Source organism: Caretta caretta, chromosome 7 (genome assembly GCF_965140235.1).
Source record: "Caretta caretta isolate rCarCar2 chromosome 7, rCarCar1.hap1, whole genome shotgun sequence".
In the NCBI taxonomy this organism is placed as follows: Eukaryota; Metazoa; Chordata; order Testudines; family Cheloniidae; genus Caretta; species Caretta caretta.
The window spans coordinates 34,175,576-34,200,214 of NC_134212.1; the positions used below are offsets into that span (position 1 = coordinate 34,175,576).

The 24,639-nt window shown below is 55.7% G+C and overlaps 3 protein-coding genes across 4 annotated transcripts; 2 read left to right on the forward strand and 1 right to left on the reverse strand.

Moving 5' to 3' along the window:
• Positions 1–1,426: 1,426 nt before the first annotated feature.
• ZBTB3 (zinc finger and BTB domain containing 3) lies at positions 1,427–6,289 on the reverse strand. The gene is made up of 2 exons (XM_075130525.1): positions 5,615–6,289; positions 1,427–4,391 (listed from the first exon to the last, which is right to left on the reverse strand). The coding sequence occupies exon 2, from the start codon at positions 4,338–4,340 to the stop codon at positions 2,943–2,945; it is 1,398 nt and encodes a 465-aa protein (XP_074986626.1). The 5' UTR covers positions 4,341–4,391; positions 5,615–6,289; the 3' UTR covers positions 1,427–2,942.
• Positions 6,290–6,670: 381 nt separating this feature from the next.
• Positions 6,671–20,377, forward strand: LOC142072724 (5'-3' exonuclease PLD3-like). 2 transcript variants are annotated; one of them, XM_075130520.1, is made up of 13 exons: positions 6,671–6,821; positions 9,799–10,131; positions 10,382–10,480; positions 11,271–11,705; positions 12,366–12,556; positions 12,867–13,050; positions 13,150–13,264; positions 13,445–13,572; positions 13,939–14,139; positions 14,504–14,643; positions 15,135–15,300; positions 17,735–17,834; positions 18,102–20,377. In XM_075130520.1, the coding sequence occupies exons 1-13, from the start codon at positions 6,681–6,683 to the stop codon at positions 18,293–18,295; spliced, it is 2,427 nt and encodes an 808-aa protein (XP_074986621.1). In that variant the 5' UTR covers positions 6,671–6,680; the 3' UTR covers positions 18,296–20,377. The 2 variants fall into 2 exon arrangements, with proteins under 2 accessions (XP_074986621.1, XP_074986622.1); XM_075130521.1 differs by lacking the exon at positions 11,271–11,705.
• Positions 20,378–20,550: 173 nt separating this feature from the next.
• On the forward strand, positions 20,551–24,252 carry POLR2G (RNA polymerase II subunit G). Its single transcript, XM_075130526.1, has 8 exons — positions 20,551–20,691; positions 21,273–21,382; positions 21,736–21,895; positions 22,817–22,867; positions 22,966–23,031; positions 23,305–23,376; positions 23,714–23,747; positions 24,030–24,252. Exons 1-8 carry the CDS (start codon positions 20,680–20,682, stop codon positions 24,041–24,043), a joined length of 519 nt encoding a protein of 172 aa, XP_074986627.1. The 5' UTR covers positions 20,551–20,679; the 3' UTR covers positions 24,044–24,252.
• Positions 24,253–24,639: the final 387 nt, after the last annotated feature.

The following is a 24,639-nucleotide window of genomic DNA, read 5'->3' on the forward strand; positions in this document are numbered from 1 at the left end:
GACTAATGGCTGCACTGGGTGGGCACTGAGAACCCCCTGCCAGGTGCAAGCAGCTCATGATGCTACCAATCAGTAGAGAGAGGCCTCAGAGGAGTGCACCAGTTACAGCTATATTTAGAGTACATGGTCCCTTGGGCCTGTTAACTTTGTACAAATAATCCACTATCCTGGGTGGGGGGGTTCTGTGCTGTGGTGACACTGTCCTGGACCCACAACTGCTTAGCAGGCCCCAGTCTGAGGGTTGTTTAGCTTTTCTCTCCAGTGCTGCTGGGTTAGTAAAAGCTCCTGGAGGCCCTGCTGGAAGCCTGTCTTCATTTCAGACAGATCATAGGCTGCTTTCTTCTTCCGGCGGCTGTCCCTGATTCAGAAGCGGGCAAAGGAAAGCGGGGTTAAAAAGGCCTGTGTTACCTAAGCACCCAAGGCTTCTAATGGTGTAGAGCAGGAGGGGGCTGAGATAGCAGCTAGTATCTTTCCTGTTCCCTACAACATGTGTGAACGTACTAGGGCATCTCCTTCCATTGCTGCTGGGAAGACTGATTTATTGGAGGGAGGGGAAGCATCTGTTCTCATGTTCTGGGAACATGCCTGAGGCGGTTAGAGCATCCACTAAATAGGCAGTTCCTGCTCTGCAGGCATAAGCCTTGCAATCCTGTACCCCCCTCTGGAGTCCCAGTCTTTTGAGCCCAGGGACTCCTGCACCAGACCAATGTGAAGAGGCACTTGGAACTGTGTGTGTGAGAATTTTTCCTCCTCACGGAGTTGAGAGCAGTCATAAACTTTCTTCCTAACTGTCACTTTCCTATCAATTAATTCTCATCTGGGTGGGAGTTCTGCCCCTAGCACAAAGCACCCTGGAGGCCCCCTTTCCATGGCAGAGGGTGATATTCCTGTGCTGCTTCTGGAGCCTGACTAAGGCAGGTAGGTGCACAGCAGTTTGAAGCTGGAAATCCCATCAGAAGGGGGCTTTGGGGGTCTCCCTTCTGGAGTTGGCCAGAAGCTTGGATTTGTCTCCTCCCTATGCCCAACTGACCCATACACACCCAGCCCCACCTCATTCTTCTCCTGCTCATGCCATTCTTAGCAGGGTTGAGTAAACTGGAGGATCTCACCTCACTCAGCCCTTGTGAGTGGGACTTGGTGCTGTTCACCTCTAAGGCCCTGCTCTCACCCCACTCCAGACTGATAGTGGCTAAATGACCATATCACCCCACCAAGGGGGTTGCCTCAGGCCAACTGCCTGAGTAATAATGGTAGGAGCCATAAAGACTGAACTCCCTCCTCCACGGTAGGAGTGAGTCATGCAAGTTGCACTGCTGCAGCCTGTCCTGTGGATAAATGGACTTATTTGTTGGCCTGAGCCTTAGAGGCTAGAGCTGCAGCGGAGCTGACCCCTCAAAACGTGCTGGAGAGAAGAGACCACAGCACAGACAGTGGAAGCACTTGGTGCTAGTTTTACTATTGAACTTTTGTCCTTAGCAGCGACCCCAACTCCCAGCTTTGAACAGAAATGAGTCCTAGAAGCACTTTCGCTCTGGGCTTTATATTTAGACAATCAAATGATGATGAGTCGGATAAAAGGTGGCTGCTCTGGGCTATTGGGTTTGGTAAGTGAAGGAGAGGGGCTGATATGAGGACAGTTTAACAGCACAGCAGCTTGTGGAGTCTGTCCCTCCCCCCGGAGTGAGCAGGAACCCTGCTGCATTCACTGCTGGGGCAGTGTGTGGGGACAAAGATGTAGTGATTGACAGAGGCAACTTGAGCTTAAAGAGCAGCTGGCTAGAGCCATGGGGTGGTCTGGAGCAGCATTTGGGCTCCCAACTGCCATGACACTAAAAACAATGGGAGTCAGAAACTCTTGGCCTGGACCCCTAGGAGGGTTTTTGCTTTAGGTGTTTCCTACCAATCTGCCCTTGCACCCAAAGGCTCCACAGTAAGCAGCACAGACAAGACTGGTATAAACCATCCCATGCAAATAACCCTACCTTTCACCTTTTTGTCCCTTCCTGGGTGGTTTGCAGAAGGGCTAGTTGGCCCTAAAGCCCATAGCTGCTGGGAACTTATCCTCTGGGATGTTGGGCTACTCCCCCCATTCCCTGGGAGCTCATTCCAGGGGGCTGGAAGGGCCACCCCCAGTGGTGGGAAACCATTTTCTAAAACTCACTTTATATCCTCTTGAAAAGAGAGCCATGATTTGCTTAAAAATAAAACCCTAAAAACAGGGAGCCTCTGTCTAAGGGGGATTAAAATGAATGAGAGTAACCTTCAAGGAGAGGGTGTCTGGCATAAGTAGCCCTGCCAAGATTAAAAACAACCAAGAGAAGGGGCAGCACTGGGAGTGGAGGGTGGGGGAAGTGAAGGTTGTGTGTCTGCTCAAACTTACTCTGAAGCAATCACTCTAAACCCCGCTCTGTGCAGAGCTCCTGCCCAGGGTAATAACCCCTGATAGTCAGATGCTGTCCTGGGCCTGAACTCCCAGCTGCTGTGACCCACTCTGAGCATAAATATATGTGAAAGTATTCCCTGGTTAGAGTTTAAATTATCCTGATCAATGCAGCTGTCTCCAAACTATTTACAAAGCTGGCAGCAGTCCAACGGGGAAACGCCAGTGTAGTGTGCCCAGCACAGGTCTACCCTGTATAAGAAATGACAGCAACTCCTTCTGGCAGGCAGGGAGGTGGTACATGTGGCTTGGGCAGGAAGACGACTGATCAAGGGCACGAACCAGAGCAGCTGCTGGTTTGGAGTGAGGCCCCTTTGCTCTGTGCCTATGGTTGCTGTGGCTCCTGATTAGAGTTCAAAGTTCCCTGCTAGCATCATGGGGGGGGGGGGGCCTCACCACACCCCCAACCCGTCTCTACAGGAGAGAATCCAAAGGCTTCCCCTCTACTGTTGAGGAGCGTCCGGCTTGTCCTATATCCCTGGGTGGGGAAGATGTGGGTTCACTACGAGGGGTTCTCCACGTCCTGTTTACAGCGCTTGGATGCCAGGTCTTCATTGTGGGCCTTGCGGATGTGCCTGTACAGGTCCCCAGACTGGGTGTAGCTGCGCATGCAGTAGCGACATTCATAGGGGCGCTCGCGTGTGTGCACAGTGGCATGGCGCCGCAGCGTGTAGGAGCAGGAGAAGGTCTTGCCACATGTCTTGCAGGTGGGGACGTCCTCAGTGAAGATACCAAAGTTGGGGTGTGCCTCGTACTCTGGCAGGTACATCTGCTCATGCAGCGGTGGTGTCACCATGTTGGAGTAGCCCTGTCCACCCGGCACCGGGATCATGTGGTAGGGGAGATGCTCCTGTGGAAGAAAGCCACCCTCTGATGACACCTCCTCAATGCCACTGGGCTCCTCAAAGCCATCGGGGTGGCGGTTGCAGCCCCCAGCAGGCCCCACCTCCACTGTGGACCTCTGGAAGATGCTCTCCATCCTCATTTCCATGCTCCGCCTCTCCAGCTGCTCCACTGTGTCTGGCTCCTCATCAGAGATCACAATGGCTTCCACCTTCACTTTGATGGGGCCCCTGTCTAGCTCCTTGGAGTAGAAGCCATCTAAGCTGCCCACCCGGGGCTCCACGGCTAAGTTCTCAGGGATGGTTTCCAGGCCGGATGGTGCCTCTGCCACGTTGCCCGGAGGAAAATAGCTGTGGGAGATGGTTTCAGTGGAGCTGCTGGGGCTAGACAGAGAAACATCTGCAGTGGCTGGGGGGAGAGGCCTACCCAAGACGGGGCCACGGGGGGAGTCGCCGTCCATGCCCGGCTGTGTAGTATCTGCCATGTCCCCAGTTGGTGCTAGAGGCTGCTGGGGGCCTGCTTTCTCCAAGAGGTTATTCTTCCACTCTTCCTTCTTGTTCTTTCCTGCTTCACACAGATGCACAGGTGGTGGCAGGACCTCAGGGCTTTGCAACTGGCACTTGGAGGTGCTGGGCAGGAACTCAGAGCTGGCTGGAGAGTCCTCCTCCTTCTTAGTGCTGTCAGCCTCTGCCAGTGCCCGTGCCTGCAGCTTCTTCTTGCAGACCTTGACAATGTCATTCATGTGCAGGTAGCTTGCAGCAGCCAGCACATCCTCCACTGGAGTGTCATTGAAGGCCAGCATGCCCTGGTACATGAACTCCAGCAGCAGCCCAAAGGCCGGTGCTGTAACAATCTCGTTGTTGATACAGACCAGGTCCCGCTTGTCCAGCCGCTCCTTATAGAACATGTGGAAGAAGGTGCTGAAGGAGGCCAGCACAGCCCTGTGTGCTAGGAACTGGGTGCTGCCCACCATGATGGTGCAGTCGCAAAGGAAGCCCTGGTGTCGCTGCTCTCGCAAGCTCTGCAACAAGTGCTTACTGTGGTCAGGGAACTCCATGCTGAAGGGTAGTTAGGAGGATGGAGCAGCAGTTGGCATAGCCTTGAGCCCCTGGGAGTTGGGGGGAGAGAGAGAATCAGAGTTACCTTGGAGATGGAGGGGCTGAGGAAACATTCCCTCCCCACCAGACTGCCCCTTAATGAAGCATGAGGGACTGGGACCCATTATTTGTCCCCTTGCTGCCTCAGCCTGAGCTCTGATCTCTCTTGGGCTTGACTGGGGCCCCACTTGCCCTGCATCTTTCATTATCTGCCCCCAGTCCACCCCCATCCCTTCCCACTTCAGCCTTCCCCAGTGTGGGCCCTCACACCTCATGTTGAGCCTCTCTATCCCCCCCCCCGCCACTGCAAAGTGCCCTATCCAGAATCTCCTCTTTCTGTGGGCCACTGTAGCCAGAAGCTCCTGCTCCCATCATCCCCCTATGAAGACCCCCCCCCAGGTTAGGGCTGAAAGCTGGTGCCCCCCATTATTCCCCAGCATTGGCTGTTGCCTAGGGCAGGCATCCCCCATTCTAGCACAGGAAGCATATGTTAACATGGCCCTGTATCACCTTCCCCTATGTGACACAGAGAAAGGGGAGCAGCCTGCAAGGGGGTGAACCTGGGAGGGGAGACTGCTGGCACAGGGGTCCCATCTCTAGGGATGGAGCCTGAATGGGGACAGGGAAGCCTGGGCAGGGAGGAGGTGGTTGCCCCCCACATTACAGCCCAAACTAGGTGAGAAGTACTTAGGGATCCCAGGGGAGGGAGGTCACGCCAGGGCTGCTGGTGGGGGGAGACAAGCAGGGGGCTGATTGGGGGGTATCAAGGGTGGGAGGAGCCAAGCTCAGGGGAATCCTGGTTTAGGGGGCTAGGGCTCCTGTCTCAGTTCGGGGTAGCTGGGCTGGCAGGTCCCGGTTCGGGAGGAGGGGGCCTGTTCTGGTCCTGCGTGAGAGGAGCGGGGTTGGGGGGGTCCCGGTGCGGGGGGAGGGGGCCGGTTCTGGACCTGCGTGAGGGGAACGGGGCCGGGGGGGTCCCGGTGCGGGGGGAGGGGGCCGGTTCTGGTCCTGCGTGAGAGGAGCGGGGTTGGGGGGGTCCCGGTGCGGGGGGAGGGGGCCGGTTCTGGACCTGCGTGAGGGGAACGGGGCCGGGGGGGTCCCGGTGCGGGGGGAGGGGGCCGGTTCTGGTCCTGCGTGAGGGGAGCGGGGCTGGGGGGTCCCGGTGCGGGGAGAAGCGAAGGCGGCTAATCCCGGCTCATGGGGTTCTTTGCCCCCTAGTCCCCCCATCCCCACTCACCACAAAGCCGCGGCCTGAAGGGATCCACCTACTCCCGCCCCCTGCTGCCTGCGCTTGCCACTTCTCCAACCTCTGCTGCTTGATTGGCTCGGGATCACTGTCACTCCCCGGTTCCCCCCGAAGATTGGATACCGGCCGCTGTCATTCAATCCCCATTCCCGTCGATTAGTTTGAAGCGCCCGTCACTCAACTCGACTCATCCATTGATTGGTTTAGTTCACGCTCTGCTCGCTGACTGGCCGTAGAAATGTATTCCTCAGCCCTCAAGTCATCTCAACGGGCACTGGTCAGACTCGCTTCCTCTCTCTGATTGGTCAACGCCTGGTGTCACTCCACCAGTTCCGCCTGGTGATTGGTGAATAATCTTGCCCATCATTTGGTGTGGGGGCGGAACTTCGGTCTCCATAGTAGCCGATGAGGGAGGGGTGTGCGTGAGGGAGAGGCGGGGTGCCTGACGCGGAGATCATAGACTCATAGAATATCAGGGTTGGAAGGGACTTCAAGAGGTCAGATAGCCAAGCCCCTGCTCAAAGCAGGACCAATCCCCAATTTTTGCCCCAGATCCCTAAATGGCCCCCTCAAGGATTGAACTCACAACCCTGGGTTTAGCAGGCCAATGCTCAAACCACTGAGCTCTCCCTCTCCCCAATATATATTCCCTTGAGGTTGCGGGGCAGCGCAGGAATAGTCTGTTTTTTTAAGTGGTCGTTGCGCTCCCTCAGCCTGTCCCCCTCCCCGCCATGCGCTGCTCCCCCCGGTGCGGCGGAGTCTGCTGCCCCCTCGGGCTGCCCCTGAAAGTCACCTGGGGCACCAGGCAGCCGATACCCGACGGTGTGTCCCGGCCCCTCCTTAGGGGTCCCTGCTCCCCTCCCGGGGGCTGCAGCGGCTGATGGGCGCCTCCTGTTGTGGCTGGGCTCCCTGCGGCTCGGGTGGGGGTCGTTTCCCCTGCGGGTGGGGGTGGCGCCTGTCCCGGGAGGGCGGGGATTGGGCCGCCAGGGGGAGCCGCGCCGCGGGCGCAGGCCGGCGCGTTGCCAGCTGTCATTTCAAACCAGCCCCCGGGGTTTGAATGTCAACGGGCGCGGGAGCCGGGCCCGCCCCTTCCGTCCCCGCCACTTGCCCGCCCGGCATGAGGAGACGGGGGTCGCTGCGCGCGGGGACTCCCGTGAGGCGCTCTATGCGCCTGGCGCACGGTAGCGCGGAGGAGCCGGTGAGAGCAGGGGGCGCCTCCGCCGGGGGCTTCGAGGGGGCGGGGATCGGGGAGCCCCGCGGGTCCGGCAGGGCGGCCTCGGCTCCGAGCGCGGCCGTTGCCGCCCTGGCCCGGCCCCAGGCTGTTTTGCCCCAGGCCCTCAGCGGGTTGCAGGGGCTGCGGGGAGGCCCCCGACCCAGCTAGCACCACGGCCCCCCGGGGCGCTCGGCTGAGGCCTCTGGAGCAACCCGGCACTCGGAGCTCGGCCTGTCACCTGCGGGGCCAGCAATGCCGGGGCTCGGCGCGGGGCAGCGAGAGACCCGGTCTCCACTCCCCCGCCCCCGGCCGCTGCCGCTCGGTGGGTGAGGCGCGCGGTCCGCGGGTTTGTCATCGCGCCAGGACCCCCCTGCCCTGGGCGAGTGCAGACCCGGGAGAGGGGCCCGGACCGGAAAGATTCAAGCGGTGGAAAAGCTGCGCTGCTCTCGGCTGTGCCTGCCCTACAGCCCGGCGGCCCCGGGTCATGCCGCTCCCCGGCGGTGACCTCCCCGCTTGCTGCAGCGCTGCGTGGGCTCCCACCGAATGGCTGGGTCTGTCGCTGTAGCAAATCCCCCTTCCAGCAGCCTAGGGGTGTCACTCCCAAGGTTTAGGTTAGTTTAACTGTCTCCAGGGTGTGACTTTTTCACAACCCGGAGGCAGGCAACTAGATCAAGCCAAGTTTTAGGTGTAGCCCAGGCCTGAGTCTCATGCTCCTAGGCGCTTTATTTTTTTAATCCAAGAGAAAACTCTAGTGAGTTGATGACTATCTAACTGCGTGCATGGGGGGGAGTTTTCTAACCCCAGAGGGCTCTTGAATCTAGCTGTCAAAGGCAGAATGCAATCCAATAATTGGGAGTTGAATACTTGGACTAGACGAAAGGCACTTTTAACAGTTGGTTGTAATTAGCCATTAGAACAATTTACGCAGCCTCATGGTGGATCGCTCATCACCTGCAGCCTTTTCCTTATGACTGGATGATTTTTCTAGGAGTTCTGCTTTTGCTCAACCAGCCATTATGGGGTACAGTTGATGGGAAATGATCTAGAGAATTTTCAGTTTTGAAGAGTAAAAAACCCTCCTGCATCAGGCCAAAGTCATGTGAATTTTTTTGCTTTGAGTTAATCAAACTATTTCCTTCTGAGAACCGTGACTTTTCTTCCTCCACCTTTTTTCATTGTAAATGAAGTTAATTTCAAAACAAAAACCAGAACTTTGTTTTGAGAGGGGGATAGTTCAGCAACTTCCCAATTTGTTTTTCCTCCTTGACATTTCTTTTCCTCCAAAGCAGGAAATTCATTAAACCCAATACCTTTTCAGGAACAGTTGGCGTTCTGACATTGTTTGGCTGAAGTGTTTTGTCAAAAAATCTCCAGCCAGTGCTAGTTCTGGACTTGAGGCAGAAACTACTGTACAAGGGTCTCAGGTCTGTGCTATGCAGGAGGTCAGAATGGTCCCTTGTGGCTCTAAAATCTGTGACACTGTATTGCCTAGACTCCAGCCAAGATCAGGACTCTGCAGAGATAGGTGCTTTATAAACACACAGCAAGAGCCACTCCCTGCCCTGGAAAGCTCACACTGTAACTTGACAAAGGCTGGGAGGGGAAACAGAGATTTACCCAAGATCACGTTTTTGGCAGACCCAGGACTAGACCCTAATCCAGTGACCTATCCACTAAAACATGCTGCCTCCCTATGCCTTAGAGCTCCCCTCTCCATAGTGTTAGGGTGAAAGAAGTGTCAGCAATCCACTGAGGGTTTTAAACAGCCTGAATAAAAACCTTCTCCCTGCTCAGAGTTGGGTTTCACTTCCTTATCCCTTGTGGTGTCACAAACCCACCAGCTCTTCCGTTGCCTGCAGAGCCACTGCAGGTGGGCTAGGACTGAAGGTTTTTTTTTTCTTTTAATCTTAAAAGGCAAAGTGACCAAAGTTCATCTTACAAAGAAAACACCCCTCTGTGCCAAGAACAAGCTTTCAGCCAAGGGGCAATTTCTTACCTGGGATTTGGAGTTACCTTGGGGGAAGTCTCTCACCCAGCACCGTTAGGGAACTATACTGGAGAGAGGTTTGTCCTCTCCTTCCTGATGGTTTGTTACCCTGAGGCACAGGGTCTTGCTGTTCTAAATCCAGTATTGCCAACCCCAAAAACACTAGCCAATCAAGAGTCAGGCCAGGTAGCAGGGTTACACAGTCTGGCTTCAGGCCCTCCCACTGTCTCAGTTTTTCTTCCATCTCACAGCAAACCACCCACCACAGCTGGTGTTTTCACAGTATTGCTCTTCTTCTGGGGGTGGTTCAGTAATATAAAACCTCCCCCCGACATCTTTAGTTTATCAGGGCTTCCGCTTGCTTATAGTGCTTCAGCCCTCTTAATAGGCTTCTATTCCCTGCAACTTAGACTTATTCCTCAACAAATATATATGCCCTCCCCAACCACGCTGTGGCTGCCCCTTATGTTCCCCAGCAGGCCTGGTTTCTAGTTACATGCCATCATCATGGTCCCCTGGTCTCAGTCCCTTCACCTGAGGAAGTGGACTAAATTTAGCACAGGTGAGGCTGAGCCCCTCCTCCCCCTTAAAGGACCAGTTCACCTCTGACCAGCCCCAAGAAACAATAAAACTTAAAAACAAGAATAAATGTATGTTCCTTTTCATTTGAACCCTTAGGGTCATGCCCAGGTCACATCTAGGGACCGTTAGGAGCATAACTGGGTTAGGTTTTCAGGCTTTTCTCTGTAATCATGAGGGCTAGAAACTTACTCTTTTAATTCTTACAGGAGCTAAGGCTTTAGGTAAAGTGCCAAATGTAATGAGGATTAACAGCACTGTACATTACAATCCCTTGTTAATTTGTAATCTCTGATGAAATTGAGCCTGCAGATGTGGGCAGCTCCCACCATCAGTGTCCAGCTCCTATTCTACCTGGGAGAGGAATATTAACCAGAGCCTCACACTCCTCTACAGGTCCTAAGAGAGGTTCCTAGTGCTGAGGGAGGGAGCTTTCCTCTCGTCCTGCAGCCCCGGGCCAGCATCAAGGCCCACAAACTGCATCTCACTCCGGCCCGGGATCCATCGCCCACTCCAGCCAGTGACCCTACCTCCATGCCAGCCATGGAGCCCTCAGCTGGGCCAGCCATGGAGCCCTTGCCAATATTAACCAGGGAGCCTCCACTGCCCCAGCTCAAGGATGAACCCACTAGGACCGTGATGAAGAGAGGCCTCTCCCGGAAGCCAGCAGCGAGGCTGGAGCCTTCCAGGAGCAATAGATGGGCAGCACTGGACCAAGATGCCCACTTGGTGAGTCATTCTGTCTTGTCTGTGCTGGTTTGCCTGTCTGGGTCTGGATTGATCCGCTCCCCCATTCTCTCTCACCCCTAGCGGTTACTGGTGGGTTAGCCCCTCCCAGTGCTCCACAGGGATAGGAGGTTTGGTGCTGTGCAGACCTACACAGATGGGCCGCTGTCTCCATTAGTCCCATACAGCATCTCTCAGGAACCGTGCAGCCTCTGGCAGAACTGATATCTGGCTATTTCTGTTTCCCTTCCAGTCACCCTATGTGAGGCTGAAGAGGCTGCAGATCTCAGAGGAAGATGAAGAAAAAGAGGAGCTTTTCCCCACCCAAAGTGAGAGCTCAGGGGAGAGAGAGGTAATGTGGTCCCTCCCTTCTCTAGCCCCTATGCCTCAGCCATCTTGGTTTTCCCCCTAGAGGTGAGGGGGTGTTCTGTCTCCACAGTCCCTTCTGCTGAGGCTGCCCACAGTGAGACCAGTCAGGAACAGTTGTGCTGGGGACATCTGCCTGACGGGCTGGGGTCAGCAAACAGCTATCAGATTAGAATGGGTTTCAGTCACTACTGATCTGGGGCTGGATTGGAGCTAGCTCCCCCTAGAGAGAAAAGGCCCCATGTCCCATTCCTCAGCCTCCTGAGCCAACCAGTCCTCCCTGATGCTAAGGCTGGATCGGAGCTGATGTCCCTAGCAGCAAAAGGCCACTTCTCCCACGCCCAACCTGACTGAGCCAGCCAGTCCCTCCATGCTGGGGCTGGATCAGAGCTGGGGCGCTTTATCAGTGAAAGCCCCGTATCCCATTCCCTGCGCCCCCGAGGCCTTTAGCCCCAGGGACAGTCTGGCCCTCCAATGTGTAATAGGGGTCTTGGGTTGTGGCTCTTGCTGATGCCACCCAGCTCACTCTAGGTGGGACGTGGAGCAGCCTCACTGTGGCTGGCTAGCAGACCCTCACATTAGGCACAGGTAGTGGCTGATCCCAGGTCTCAGGCTCTGCAGCTCCCACTCCCCCAGCTTGTACCCCTCTATTGCTCAGTGCTGTTTTAGGCCATTCTTATCCTTGTACCAGAGAAACAATGCTTGGGGGACCGGGGGCTTCCTCTCTCTCAGCCAGACTAAGGACCACCCTTTGGATTGGCTGTCTCCCACTGCAGAAGCTGAACCTGGACTCGCAAGAGTTCAGAGATGAGAGAGCCCAACTGCAGGTGCTGGAGACTGCACTGCCTGACTCAGAGACAGCCACTGTCATGGAGATCATGGCCCCCAGGCTGCAGGGCAAAGCGGCCAGCAACACCCCCAGGCTGCAGGGCACAGCCCTCTGGCTGCAAGGCGGGGCATCCAGCAGTCTCCCTAGGCTACAGGGTGGGGCGCCCAGGTTGCAGGTCGGGGCACAGATCATCACCCCCAGTAGGCAGAGTGCAGCTCCCAGACTGCGGAGTGTGGCATCTGGGATGTCGCGCCTGACAGAGACAGATACTCCCAGGGTGCGGCGCGTTGCCCATGGAACACCAGGCTTGGCGATGTGGACAGAAACTGCAGCACTCAGACCACCAGCCCCCAGACCCAAGAGCACAGGGAACCCGAGCAAGGTAAGGGAGAGATTCACATCTCTGCACTGGAGTATCTGGGCACTCCATTTGCTGAGCTCCCTGCTCCATGTCCAGTTGTAGCACCAGGCTCCCTTCCTTGTCCCTGTGCCTCTTTGCACTGGGTGCCTAGCAGAGTCTCCCTTTAAACAGCTGACCCATTTCCTGACAACCATGGCAGTTCCCCTCAGAGCCATACCCTAATGCCACAGTCAGGGAAGTAAGTACTCAGTTGCCTTCTCACACTGGCTGGGGGGCAGTCTCGGCCTGCGAGAGGGCATCATTGGCTCAACCGCTGCTGGATGGAGCATTCTCTGCCATGGAGAGCACTGTGCTCAGCAACCTTTCCCTGCAGCATTGGGTTCTGAACACTGCTACTTGGAAGAAAGCAGACCTGGTCCAACCAGCCCCTGTCCTGTCCCTGAAAGGGTTGGGTGGACACAGATATGGGTCCTTGTCCATGGACTGAGTGCTCACAGGGACTGGGGTTCACTGTCCTGGGTCCCTGTGGGCAGGTTAGGACTGGAGCTGGGACTCATGTTGGAGTTGGGCATTGGGCGGTGAGGCTGGTTGCCATGGGGCTCCTGGAGAGTTGTCCCTTTGTTATGTTGGTTCCTGCCCCAGGCAGGGCTCCCCACTAAGCGCTATTCTCTTTCTTGTTAGCATTTCCTTTTCTCCTCCACCTGCTGCATCCTTCTTCCCTTCCTGCTCATCTTGGGCTTCTCTGGTTGGCTCCTGTGGGAGCACAGCAGCCCTGTTTCTGTCCTGGGATTGATGGGGCAGTGGCAGCTGGGCTGGAGCCATGTCGCCAGCCTGTGGAAAGAGCCAGAGGAGGAGTGCAGCCCGCAGTGCAGGTAAGGGATCCTGCAGGAGCAGGATGTCACACGGAGGTGGTGGTCGTTAGCAGGGGCGTAGTGACTGCACAGATCTGCAGGTGTCACATGGAGGTGGTGGGCTGTAGCATATAGTGACAGCACAGACTCTGCAGGCAGTGGCAGATGGCTCTGCTTGCCCTCGGACTAAGTAGATGCTTGGAGTAGAAGGGAGCTGGATTTTGCTCTGGTCTCTGCTTGTCCTGGCAAGTACTGATGCCCTCGCTACCCCTGTTCAGGTGTCTGTCTCCTAACCCTGCCCATCTCTCCTCTCTCTCTGTGGCTGCTGCAGTTTGGTGTTGGTGGAAAGCATCCCTGTGGGCCTGGATTACAGCCGCTCCAGCCCCCGCCACCTCCCCATTTTCCAGGCCTGGATGGACCTGTTGGATGCAGCCAACCACTCTGTGGACATCGCAGCTTTCTACTTCACTCTCCGGGACTCAGACATGCAGGAGGAAGAACCCTCATCCTGGCAGGTGGGGCTCGGTGCAGGCAGAAGGAGCCCTTGTCTGCTCCTGTTCTGGGGTGAGAGGGAAGGGGTTGCTAAGCCATAACACTCATGCTACTCCCTGCAGGGCAGGCAGGTGTTGGAGAAGCTGCGGGACCTTCCCTCTCGGGGGGTGAAGCTGAACATTGCTGTGAACAGCCCCCAGAAGTCTGACTGGGACACCGAGGAGTTGGCCAGCAAAGGTAATATAGGGGTTGGGTCAGCCCCTGAGCCTGCATGGGGATAGGGGCATGAGGGGAAGTGTCAGCTCTAGGAAAGGGGCAGACAAGACCCTACGCAGCTGAGCTGGGGTAGCCAGGCTGAGAGAAGCGGGAAAGGATGTCTCTGTGTGATGGCCACTGTTCTGCTGGTGCCCCTTGCAGGTGCAGACGTAAAGTATGTGGATTTGGAGCACCTGACTGGAGGGATTGTGCACACCAAGTTCTGGGTGGTGGATGGCAAGCACGTCTACATTGGCAGTGCCAACATGGACTGGCGCTCGCTGACACAGGTACCACAGCGAGTAAAGGGCAGACAGAGGGGACATGTACTCACAGGGACTGGCACTCGGGGGAGAGTGTGGGAAGAGGGGAGGTGGGCACGGGGGAGGTTTGCTCACAGGGACTGTTGCTCACTGACACAGGTACTGTGAGGGGGACTGAGTGCTCACAGGGACTGGGGTTCACTGTCCTGGGTCCCTGTGAGGCAGGGTTAGGACTGGAGCTGGGACTCATGTTGGAGTTGGGCAGTGAGGCTGGTTGCCCACTGGGGCTGCATTCACTCTCCTGGGGTTTAGAGTTCAGCCTGGGGCTCCTGTTGGAGCTGGGGCAAGGTCACGTTTGCTGTGTGGCTGTTCCCAAACACCCCTGCCTTGCAGGTGAAGGAGCTGGGTGCTGTGCTCTACAACTGCAGCTGTGTGGCTGGTGACCTGCACCGGATCTTCGCCATGTACCGTGCACTCGGAGGGCAGGGGGCCTCACTCCCAACGGTGTGGCCGACTTACGTCTCCGCGCAGTCCAGCCGCAGCCGCCCCCTGAAGCTGCAGCTCAACGGCAGCAGTGCAGAACTGTACCTCTCTGTAAGTGTCCATGTAGGCTCTGTCGGGACGGGCAGATCATCGTAGCTGCTTCCTGGACTCTGTGTGTCCCGATACCTCCTCTGCCATCCTGGGGCCCACTGCTCAGCCACTGCCTGCTGGCACTGCTGGGGGTTGCACAGGGACTGGATGGCTCTCCAGTGCATGGGGAGCAGCCACCTAGGACTCCCTGCCAGAGGCCTCTCCCTGTCCCAGGAGGCCCTGTTACTCGCTCCACAGAGTCTGTGCTGTGACACATACTGACCCTGTGGGATTCTGGCCCCCAGAAGGCCCCGTCATTTGCTCCTGGATTCTGTGCTGTGACACGTCCTACCTGTCTCTGTATCTGTGTTTGTTTGGATTGCAGAGCTCCCCTCCTGCCCTCTGCTCCATGGGTCGTACTCCAGACCTCACAGCCATTGTCAGCACCATTCAGGATGCCCAGGCCTTTGTCTACATCTCGGTGATGGACTATGTGCCCCAGTGCACCTTCTGCCAGCCCAAGAGGTGGGGGCCAGAGGATGTGCAGGCTGGAGGTGGGGTTCAGGCAGCCAGCTCCCCTCACACTGTCCCTTCTAGACACATCTGGGAGTCCCATGCTATCCTCCCCCATGAGGCTGGTGGCAGGGACAACCTGAGCTCTGCAGACAGCGAGGGTGGGGAGGAGAGACGGAGAGTCAGACACAGGCTGGCACTAGTGAATGTCAGATAAATGTCTAGGGGGAGGGCAAGGTGGGGAGCTGTTACTGGGGGGCTGGGCCCTAAGGGCTGGGCTATGACCTAGGGACTGGGCTTGTTGGGAAGAGGGGAGGGCAGTTGAGGGGCTCTGACCCAGAGGGTGGGCAGTTGGGGGACCGTGGCCTGAGGACTGGGGCCTGGGGGCTGAGCAGTTGTGAGGCTGTGGCCCAGGGTCGGGGCATTTGGGGAGCTATGGGTGGGGGGCTGTTGGATGTGAGGTGTCCTGTCCCCTGACCTGGTCTTCTCTGGCTGCCCTCCAGGTTCTGGCCGGTCATTGATGATGCACTGCGTGCTGCAGCCTGCAACAGGCACGTGAAGGTGAGGTTGCTCATCAGCTGCTGGCAGCACTCGGACCAGTCCATGTTCCTGTTCCTGGAGTCGCTCAGTGTCCTCAGCCAGGAACCCCTGGGCTGCCCGATCGAAGTGGTGAGTCCTGGAGTGGTGCAGGAATAGGAACCTGAAGTGCCCAGGGCTGGGGCTGGCTGGGACCTGAGGGGACCTTTCTGCTCCTTGACTCAGCCCAGGGGTCAGCTGGTAGGAAGCTCCCTCTCTGTCAGTGCCCTGCATTGGCCAGAGGTCAGATATTACCTGTGTAATCTTCTGCAACCTTTGTGTTGAAAAGTTTTCAATTAATATTAAGTTGGTAAAGCTAAAGTGCAATAAAACCCATCTTAGTTTTCAGTTTTGAGCCTCTAGTCAGTTACATTTTCTGTATTTAGTAGAGGACCACTAGGTGAAACTTTGAATGCTACAACCAAACTTTATTAAAAAGAAAAATCCTTAGATAAGCAAACAGGCATGTGGTTATCACTTACACAATACTACAATCTTAGGCCAGGTCTACATTATAAACTTACATTGGAATAATTACGTTGCTCAGTGGTATGAAAAATCTAAACCCCTGAGCGATGCAGTTATACTGACCTAATCCCCATGTAGACAGTGTGATGTCAACGGGAGGATTTCTCCCATCAACATAGCTGCTGCCGCTCACGGAGGTGGATTAACTATGCCGATGGGAGAAGCTGTCCCATCAGCATAGTAGCATCTTCACTGAAACGCTATAACGGTGCAGCTGCATTGGTGCAGCATTTTAAGTGTAGCCCTGACCTTACTTACACTCAGAGATGAAATAGTGTATCAGTGGGTGATCAGTCCACTGACATCAGAGCGAAGTACAGCCTTATAATCCTGGAACCTAATGGTACCCTTTTGACATTAATTGGAGCTCTCAAGCAATTTAGCAAAACTACTCCTTTTGTAATCTATGGTATGTAAGCGGGGGAGTAGGCCCACTATTGTGGGGAACTTTCCTGGCTTATACACTACCCTGCTGAAATGGACTAGTGAAAGGATCTGAGTCCTTGCTCCCACTTGCTTTACCCAGAGGTCTGCCTGACCTCAAGGCCTCCCCTTCCACTTTCCTGTATGGCAGAGTCCTCATAACCCCAAGAAGACTGGGCTCAGGATTCCTGTGGGGATCAACCCCCAACCTTGTGATCACGTAGGGCAGGGGCTAGGGTGCTCAGCCACTTTGGGGTGGTCTCTCTGCACTGGACACTTCCCTGACCCACTGATCATTACATACAATTCAAAGCAAATACAATTTATTAAACAGCAATCAATATTAAAAAAATAAGGAAAAATGGGAAAAGTTAAAGGAAAACACATCACACATCACCCCTGTGGCACAGGGACATCACAACCAGTGTCTCTGGAATGTAAAGGAAGTTCAGTCTGTTCCTCACAAGTCCCAGGCCTCTTCCTCAGGTCCTGGCTATGCTGCAGGGATGCTGCGGGTCGGACACTTGCTCTGGCGGTGGCCACACACCTTCAGGCTTCAGGTGGCAGACCCTTCACAGCGTCAGCCCCCCCATTGGGGTTACAATCCCACTCCCTGCGCTGGGCCCTCTGCCCAAGATCTTCCTCACTCTCCCCAGCTGCTCACCGCACCCAGCTCTGGACTGTTCCAGCCCCAGCTCCACACTGCCTCAGCACTGATGCTGCTCTGGCTCCAGCCCCCTGGGATGCTTTTTCTGGCCCCTCTGGCTCTGGTTGCTGCAGCTCTCCTCTCAGCACAGGTCTGCTCTGTGGGCTGCTTCTGTGGCTCTGCTCCTAGCACTGGGCCGCTTCTCTGGCTGGCACGTGTTCCCCAGCTCACCTCTGACCCCTGCTCTCTCCTTAGCTCGCCACTCTGTCTGACCCAGACAATTCCAGCTCACACAGAGGATGGGACCCCCTCCCGCCTCTTGACGCCCTCATTAGCCTACCCGCCCTGTCAATCAGGCTGACCTGGAGCATTAGCCTCTCCTCATTGTTCCTGGGGACTTTCAGGGTTCTGATTTCCCATCGACCTTTCCCCTTCCTTTTGGTACTGGGAACTAGCCAACCAAAAAAACCCCACTGAGTTTTAGTAAAGGGACAACAGTCCCCTTACATACTGTAATATTAATTAACTTTAAACTGCTCATTACCATAATTATATTTCCACCACCTCCTTATTGGCTCTTTACATTACACATTATTTAAATTAAGATCTGCACCAATGGCCTTCCCATACTATCAATATAGATAGCATTTTAATAAAATATTTACAATTCTTGAAAACATTTATTACAAACCTTGCTCAAACCAGTTATAAGCACAACATAACAGTAACATAGACCAGAGTTGTGTCCTTGCTAACTCTTACTTTCTCACACTAGCAATGTCCATTTCTCATACTCCTCTACACTTAGGTTTTGGGCCTAAGTTAGCTTAACTTATACTTATTTATTAACCTAAAACATCCTTTGTAGGTTATACCAGGACATGCTGGGCCTGTAGGCTCAAAGGTGACTTTGTGTTTTGTCTCTTTCAGAAACTCTTCGTTGTCCCTGCATTGGTTGAGCAGAAACTCATTCCCTTCTCCCGTGTCAACCACAACAAGTACATGGTGACCGACCGCCTGGCCTACATTGGTGTGTGCCTCCCCAGCCATGGGGTGGGGGATCAGCCCAGGGGCCTGGAATCATGGGCTAAGGAGTCCAAGGAAGCCATCACTGGGAACACTTACAGCATCTCAAAGTCCAGCGATGGGTGGGAAGGTTGGGAGCCAGAACTCAAGGGTTTCTTCCCCACAACTGGGAGGGGAATGAGGTTCAATGGGTTAGAGCAGGGGGAGTGGGGCCCCTGAATGAGTCAGTGTTGATTCCCTGCAGGCTTGGCATTTGCACCTCTCTTTACAGGCACCTCAAACTGGTCAGAGGATTACTTCACCAACACTGCAGGGGTGGGGCTGATCATCAACCAGAGTGAGGCTGCCCCAGGGGTTACCCAGCTAACTCTGCGGGAGCAGCTGGAGGCCGTGTTCCATCGGGACTGGAGCTCTTCCTACTCACAGCCACTCAGCCCCAAGCCCAGCTGTGCTGCCAAGAACTGAGGGCAGGCCCAGGACCTCTCCTCAGCTGGATGTATATTTGCAGCCTCCCTTGGAAATCCAGCGCTGTGGCAGCTTGCACCAGACTGCTTCTGTTTCCCCCTGCTCCGGGAGGGATCCCACTAGCCAAAGAAGGACCAGTGAGGGCAGCAGCAATGAAACACCCGAGGGGGCCATGGATGCCAGCATGTGGCTGTCGGCACTAGTGCCTTGGTGCTTACCTCCTGGTTACACTCTGAAGCTGGGGGTGTGGGGCCCTGACGTTAGCTAAATCTCAAGCATAAGCATGAACTTGGTGGGTGCTCTGGGGCTCAAGCACCCACAGAAAAAAAAATAGGGGGTGCTCAGCACCCACCAGCCACAGCTATTGGGTGAGGCCTGTGGCTGGCCACTGAACAGCTGTTCGGCAACTAACAGGAGGTGCTCCGGGGAGGGTAAAGAGGAGCAAGCAGCAGGGAAGAGGGTCTCAGGGGCAGGGGTGGAGCAGGGGAGGAGCAAGCAGCAGGAAAAATAAATCCGTGCCTATGATCTCAGGGTCTAAAACCCTCTCCCAGAAGGGATGGGCACCTTCACGGGGAGAGGACCTAGCCTTAAATTTTATTTGGGAACTGACATTCTCCAGTTTCATGACCAGTATTTTTTTTTTTTAGGTAGGTCCCACTCACAGGTGCTGGATTGAAACCTGGCCTCCTGTATTCAAGGCTGGGGAGGAAAATTGGTCTTGGGGAAGTGGCAGGAAGAAATAGGAACAAAAGTAGTTCATACGCTGCCAGCTAGTGCAAAGTGGTGCTGCCCCACGGCTGAATGGAGAGGCCGGTTGCAGCAGCGCCCCATGGCTAAATGTGGCTTGCTGTGTTGCAGGCGCCTGGGCCTTTGTCCTGTGGCCCTGCCAGTTGTGATGCCATTTTAGTAGTTGAACTAATGCAGATATTTCTAGATTTGGGGAATACAGTTTGGTGTGTGGAGAGAGATACAGCTAGCACTGAGAGCTGGGTGCCACAGCTGTGGCCATAGGGGCTAGAGGAACAAAGAGCCACAGCCACCTAAAGGCACTTAAATGCAAAATGTTTGAGTTTAATCTGTCCCTTGACGACAGGGTCTTGGTCTCAGAGTGCCAAGGGCTGTAGACCTCCAAAGCTCTCACATCTCTTTGTGAGCTGATAGGGCACAGAGATGGTCTCCTCTGGAGCAGGGGGATTATGGCTCAGAGTCAGTCTCCCATGGCGTGGGGTAGGGCTCAGAAAGGGTCTCCCCCCACCCTTTCCAGGGCTGCTGATCCATTTATCGTGTTGCTTACCATAGAGGATATTGCACTAGTTTAGAGAAGTGGCTTAGGGGACTGAGTGTGTGTGTTTTAATGTGAGGCAGGGTCCATACATGCATGTGTGGATCTGAGCACTGGGTGCTCTCAAACCAAGATGCTATGTGTGAACTGGGAATGGGAAGTGGTGGTGGGGGTTCTGTATAGAGTGGGGTGTGCTGGGGGAGGGGAGGGCAACAGAAAACTGTGACATACTGTGAGGGGCAGCCCTCTGAACTTGACTCCCAGGAGCCAGGATCATGAATTTGTTGCAGGGGTATCATGGCCCCCTTGGTGGGTGAATTTCAGGGAGTTGAAGGGGGTGGCTCCCTGTGAGTGGGGATTCAGGGGGGTGAGGTCTTGTGGGGCAGTCCTGGTTAGAAACAGATTTTGGGGGTGGGGGTCTCAGACTGGGATTTGGGGGAGGAATTACAGGGCTCCCACAGCAGGCTTGGGGGGACGGCCTGGGTGGTGCTGGGGGTAGGCAGGAGCTGCTGACTCAGGGCTAGTGTACACTGGCAATGCTAAAGAACTGTGTGGTTGTGGCACAGCCTTGGGAGAGAGCTCTTAAAAAAACCCACCTCCACAAGGGGCAGAGCTACCTGGTGCTTTACAGTGCTGAAAGTTGCTGTGCTCAGGGGGGAGTTTTTTCACACCCGTGAGCGAGAAAGTTGCTGTGCTGTAAATTGCCAGTGTAGACAAGGCCTCAGGCACGTGAGGCGGGTATGTCGCTTTCCAGAGTTTATTTTTGTACGTGACTGCCCAATAAAGGGGATTTGGTATAATTCGCTTCCTGTCAATCACTGTGCGCCCCGCCTTTCGCGATGTCAATCACGGTGTCCCTCCTACTCTCTCGCCTGCCAGACCCCGAGCTCCCCCTGGCGTCCTCTGGCCAACGCGGCAGCCGCTCGCTCTGTGGCTGCCATGATACTACAGCCACCGCTGCGACTGCAAGGAGCGCATGCGCGCAGAACGCGAGGTTTCTGTTTCGTTGCGGGGCGGGGCTCCCGTGGAGCAGTGAGGAAGGCGCTCGGGGAGGGGGTTGTGGCGGGTTCCTGCCGGCCCTCACTCCTGGCCCGCTTGGAAGATGTTTTATCACGTGAGTGACGGGGCCCCCGCCGGGGTCAGCGGCCCCCCCTTGCCGGGGCCTCGACAAGCTTCCCCCCACCCCGGGAGTCAGCTACTCCCCGCTGGGGTCTGGACAACCCTCTCCCCTCCTCGCCCCAGGGTCAGCCGCACCCCCCCCCGTTAGTTGCTTCCCCTGCCAAGGCCTGGATAACCCTCCCCCTGTAGGTCAGCCTCCCCACCTGGTGGTCAGCTGTTCCCCCAGCTCCCTTTCCAGGAATCAGTTGCTCCTCGACCCCCCCCCCCTCCTCCCAGAAGCACCTCCCTAAGTGTGTTAGCTGCCTTCTCCTGCGACCCCAGGAAGCATTCTCCCCTCACCCATCCAGAGCCCCAGCATGCACCATTCCCTGTGCCTCGGGGAACCTCCCCCCAAATCCAGGGGTCTCAGCAAGCCACTGTTCCCTCTGACTGAGGGGGCACTAAGGCCCTGCCCCATCGTGCACTGTTCAGTCTGCTGTGAGGTGGGGGAGGGAGGATCTGGCTGATGGTTGCATCCCTTCCCCTCTCGGTTGCAGGTCTCTCCTTTGCACCCTCACCCTCTTCCTGCTTCCATAGATCTCCCTGGAGCATGAGATCCTGCTGCATCCCCGCTACTTCGGGCCCAATCTCCTCAACACTGTCAAGCAGAAGCTGTTCACGGAGGTGGAGGGGACCTGCACGGGCAAGTGAGTAGGGGCAAGAGAGTATGGAGAATAAGCCATTGTTTGGTTGGAGGGGGATAGGGATGGAGGTAACGAGGCTGGGGGTGATGGGAATGTGGGTTGAGGTAGTGGGAAGCAGTGCGGTGGTGGGAATGGAGGGAAGGGGTGGGAGATGCAGGGCAGGTGCAGATGCATGGAAGGAAGAAGTGGGAGTTGGAAAAGGAGGGGGGTTGCTGTTTTGGAGGGACCCTAAGACTAGCCCCTGGGGGTGAGTGTGGGAAGCCCCCTCTGTAACAGGACCCTGGAGCTCTGCTCCTTCTCTGGCCCGTTCCTTCTGCCTTGGCACTCTCTAACAGCTGGTTCCCACTCTCCCACAGATACGGCTTTGTCATTGCAGTCACCACCATTGACAACATTGGGGCAGGTGTCATCCAGCCAGGCCGTGGCTTCGTGCTCTACCCCGTCAAGTACAAGGCCATTGTTTTCCGGCCCTTCAAGGGGGAGGTGGTGGATGCCGTGGTGACGCAGGTCAACAAGGTAACACAGTGCTGTGGTTTGGGGAGTGTAAACTCAGAAGGGACCATTACATCATCTCCTCTGCCCTCCTGTATAACACAGGCCAGAGAATTTCACCTGGATACCCCTGCATTGAATCCACTCACTTGAGTCCTTCAGTGACTAAATTATTGCGAGCCCCAGGGAGAGAACAGGAGAGCCCGAGCAGCCACCAATGCCGGAAGGCCCTGCAGTGGCAGGGAATCGATTTGGCAAGATATGCCCAGATGATCCTAGCAAGCGACCCACACACCATGCTGCAAGGGAAGGCAAACAGCTCTGAAGGTCCATGCCAATCTGACTGGCTGGAGGAAATTCCTTCCTGGCCCCCAGTCTGGTGATATGAGCATGGTGCCCCAGCCAGGCATTTAGAAAGAGGATTCTCTGGACCACCTCAAAGCACTGGCCCGTTATGCCCTGTGACCCGTCTTCAGCAGTGGCTGATCTCTGATGCTTCACAGAAAGGTACAGGGGGCCCACCCCCAACCCAGTCCAACCCAGATTGTGCATTGGGAGGACAATGTTCCTTCCTGACTCCTGCAGGTGACTGGCTGAAGATCTGATGCATGAGATTAGATTATCATCATTGTCATAATGCTAAAATACAAGTGTTGTGGCCAATGCAAACAATCCTGTTCTCCTAAAGGCCCATGAAGGAAAGGGATGGACAGGGGGATTTGTGGAGCTAAGCCAGGGGGTGGGTCCCCTGTGCTAAAGATCTAGGAGCCCCAGAGCCGATCAGGAAGGGATGTGCAAGGGCTGTTCTGCCTCTGACTGTGGTGTCTGAATGCTGGGGTGTGAGCAGTGGGTGTCTTGGGGCTGGAGGTGGGTGTGGCTATTGGTGGGAGACCGGGATAACTCCCATGTCTGTGTTAATGGAATCACTGCTTCCACTTCCTACAGGTTGGGCTCTTCACCGAGATCGGGCCCATGTCCTGCTTCATATCTCGACATGTAAGCAGGGTGCTGGGGAGGGGGAGCTTGGGGAACAGGTTAGGGGTGGGGTAATATTTGGGGAGCTCCTCCCTCACTGACTCCTGTTCTCTTCTCAGTCCATTCCCTCCGAGATGGAGTTTGACCCAAACTCCAACCCTCCCTGCTACAAGACAGTGGACGAGGTGAGTCCTAGGTGGATGGTGCTTTGCGGGTAGCTTGGGATGTAATGGGGGTGGTGGAGGTGTGTGGAGAGGGAGGGAGACCCAGCTGGGGGCAAGGGAGACCCCTGGAGCAGGCTTGTGGATGGTGGGGGAGAATTTTGCTTCTCCCATATCAGACATACTTTATTTACTGGAGTTAAGTGCAACTCTGTGTTTAGCCTTTTCTGCCTCTGTCTGTCTGAGAAGGGCAGGAAGCTGGTAAATGGGTCTCACTCTAGTGCTGCATGTCTCTAGGACATCGTGATCCAGCAGGATGATGAGATTCGGTTGAAAATCGTGGGGACCAGAGTGGATAAGAATGACATTGTGAGTCTTTGGTGCTTCCTTCAAATATGCTTTGAGCCTGTTGTGTGCTTGCATGCAGATCCCCAACTCTCAGCCATGAACTGGGCAGGAGCTCCTGGCTACTACAGCCCCAGCCTCTCCCAGCAAGGGGAGCTGTAGGGAGCAGGGCATGAGGGCTGGCTGTGGGGGAGCTCCCAACCGCTCCTAGTCTGGGCGCTGTAAGAAGTGGGGCAGGAGGGCTGGCTCATTCATTCCCAGTCTCTCCCACAAGGGGGTGCTAGAACGCTGGGGGTGAGCAGGCAGGGGTAACTCTCACAGTCTCTTTGCAGCGGCACTAATCTCTCTGTTTGGTTTGCAGTTTGCCATCGGTTCCCTTATGGACGATTATCTGGGTGAGTGTTCTATTTAGCTTGGGGGGAGTAACCAGATGGGCTGGGCTGGCTGAGTTCACATTGGGCTTGGGTGGATCTTTTACTCCAGAACGTTTCTGCAGCATTCGCTCTTGCACTAGAAGTGAGCGCTCTCAGTCTCTGCCATAGGAGCACTCCACATGTCCCTTGGGAGTGGTGTGGGCGTCTCCCCTGGGGGGAGGGAAAGGGGCTCAACTGTACCTCTTGGGGGTTAGGGCTCTGGTTGCTCTTGGTTTCAACCTCCTCTCTCTGTTTCTCACTCAGGTCTTGTGAGCTGAAATACAAATCCATCCCTCTCACTGCGTGTCTGGGCTCCAGTTGGGAAGCAATTGAGCTGCACCAAGGCCCGACCTGCTCCCTGCATCTACTGCTGTATTTATAGTGTATGGATCCACTCCCCTCCACTCACCAGCTGGGAGTTGAGGGGTGGCTGATGGACCAGAGCTTCCTCCTTCACCTCCAATAAAAGTTCCTTTGTTTTAATAAAGTAGCATTTTGTCTCTCACCCTGCAAAGCAGGGCCAGCTGCCTTGGGTGGGGCTCATGGCTCCCTTTTCTGAGCATGAATGGGGCTGCCCTGCTCTCCAGCACTCCGGCTACTTGGCACCTCAGCCTTACCCGTGGGTTACAAGGGAGGCACAACCATGCAGCTGTTCAGACTATGCCATTGGACCTGTTGCACAGCTGCCAGTCTGCCTTTCCCAGAGAGCGTTGCTGTCTGTATTCTGGCTGTGCCCCTGATGTGTCTGCCCCACCAGAGCTTATACTCTAAAGGGCAAGGTGGACACTCAGATACAGGCAGACCACGGAGCAGCACTGGGGAGGGGATCTGGGCTGGGGTGTTCATAAGGCAGGGAAGCAGGGCTTCCCCCTGA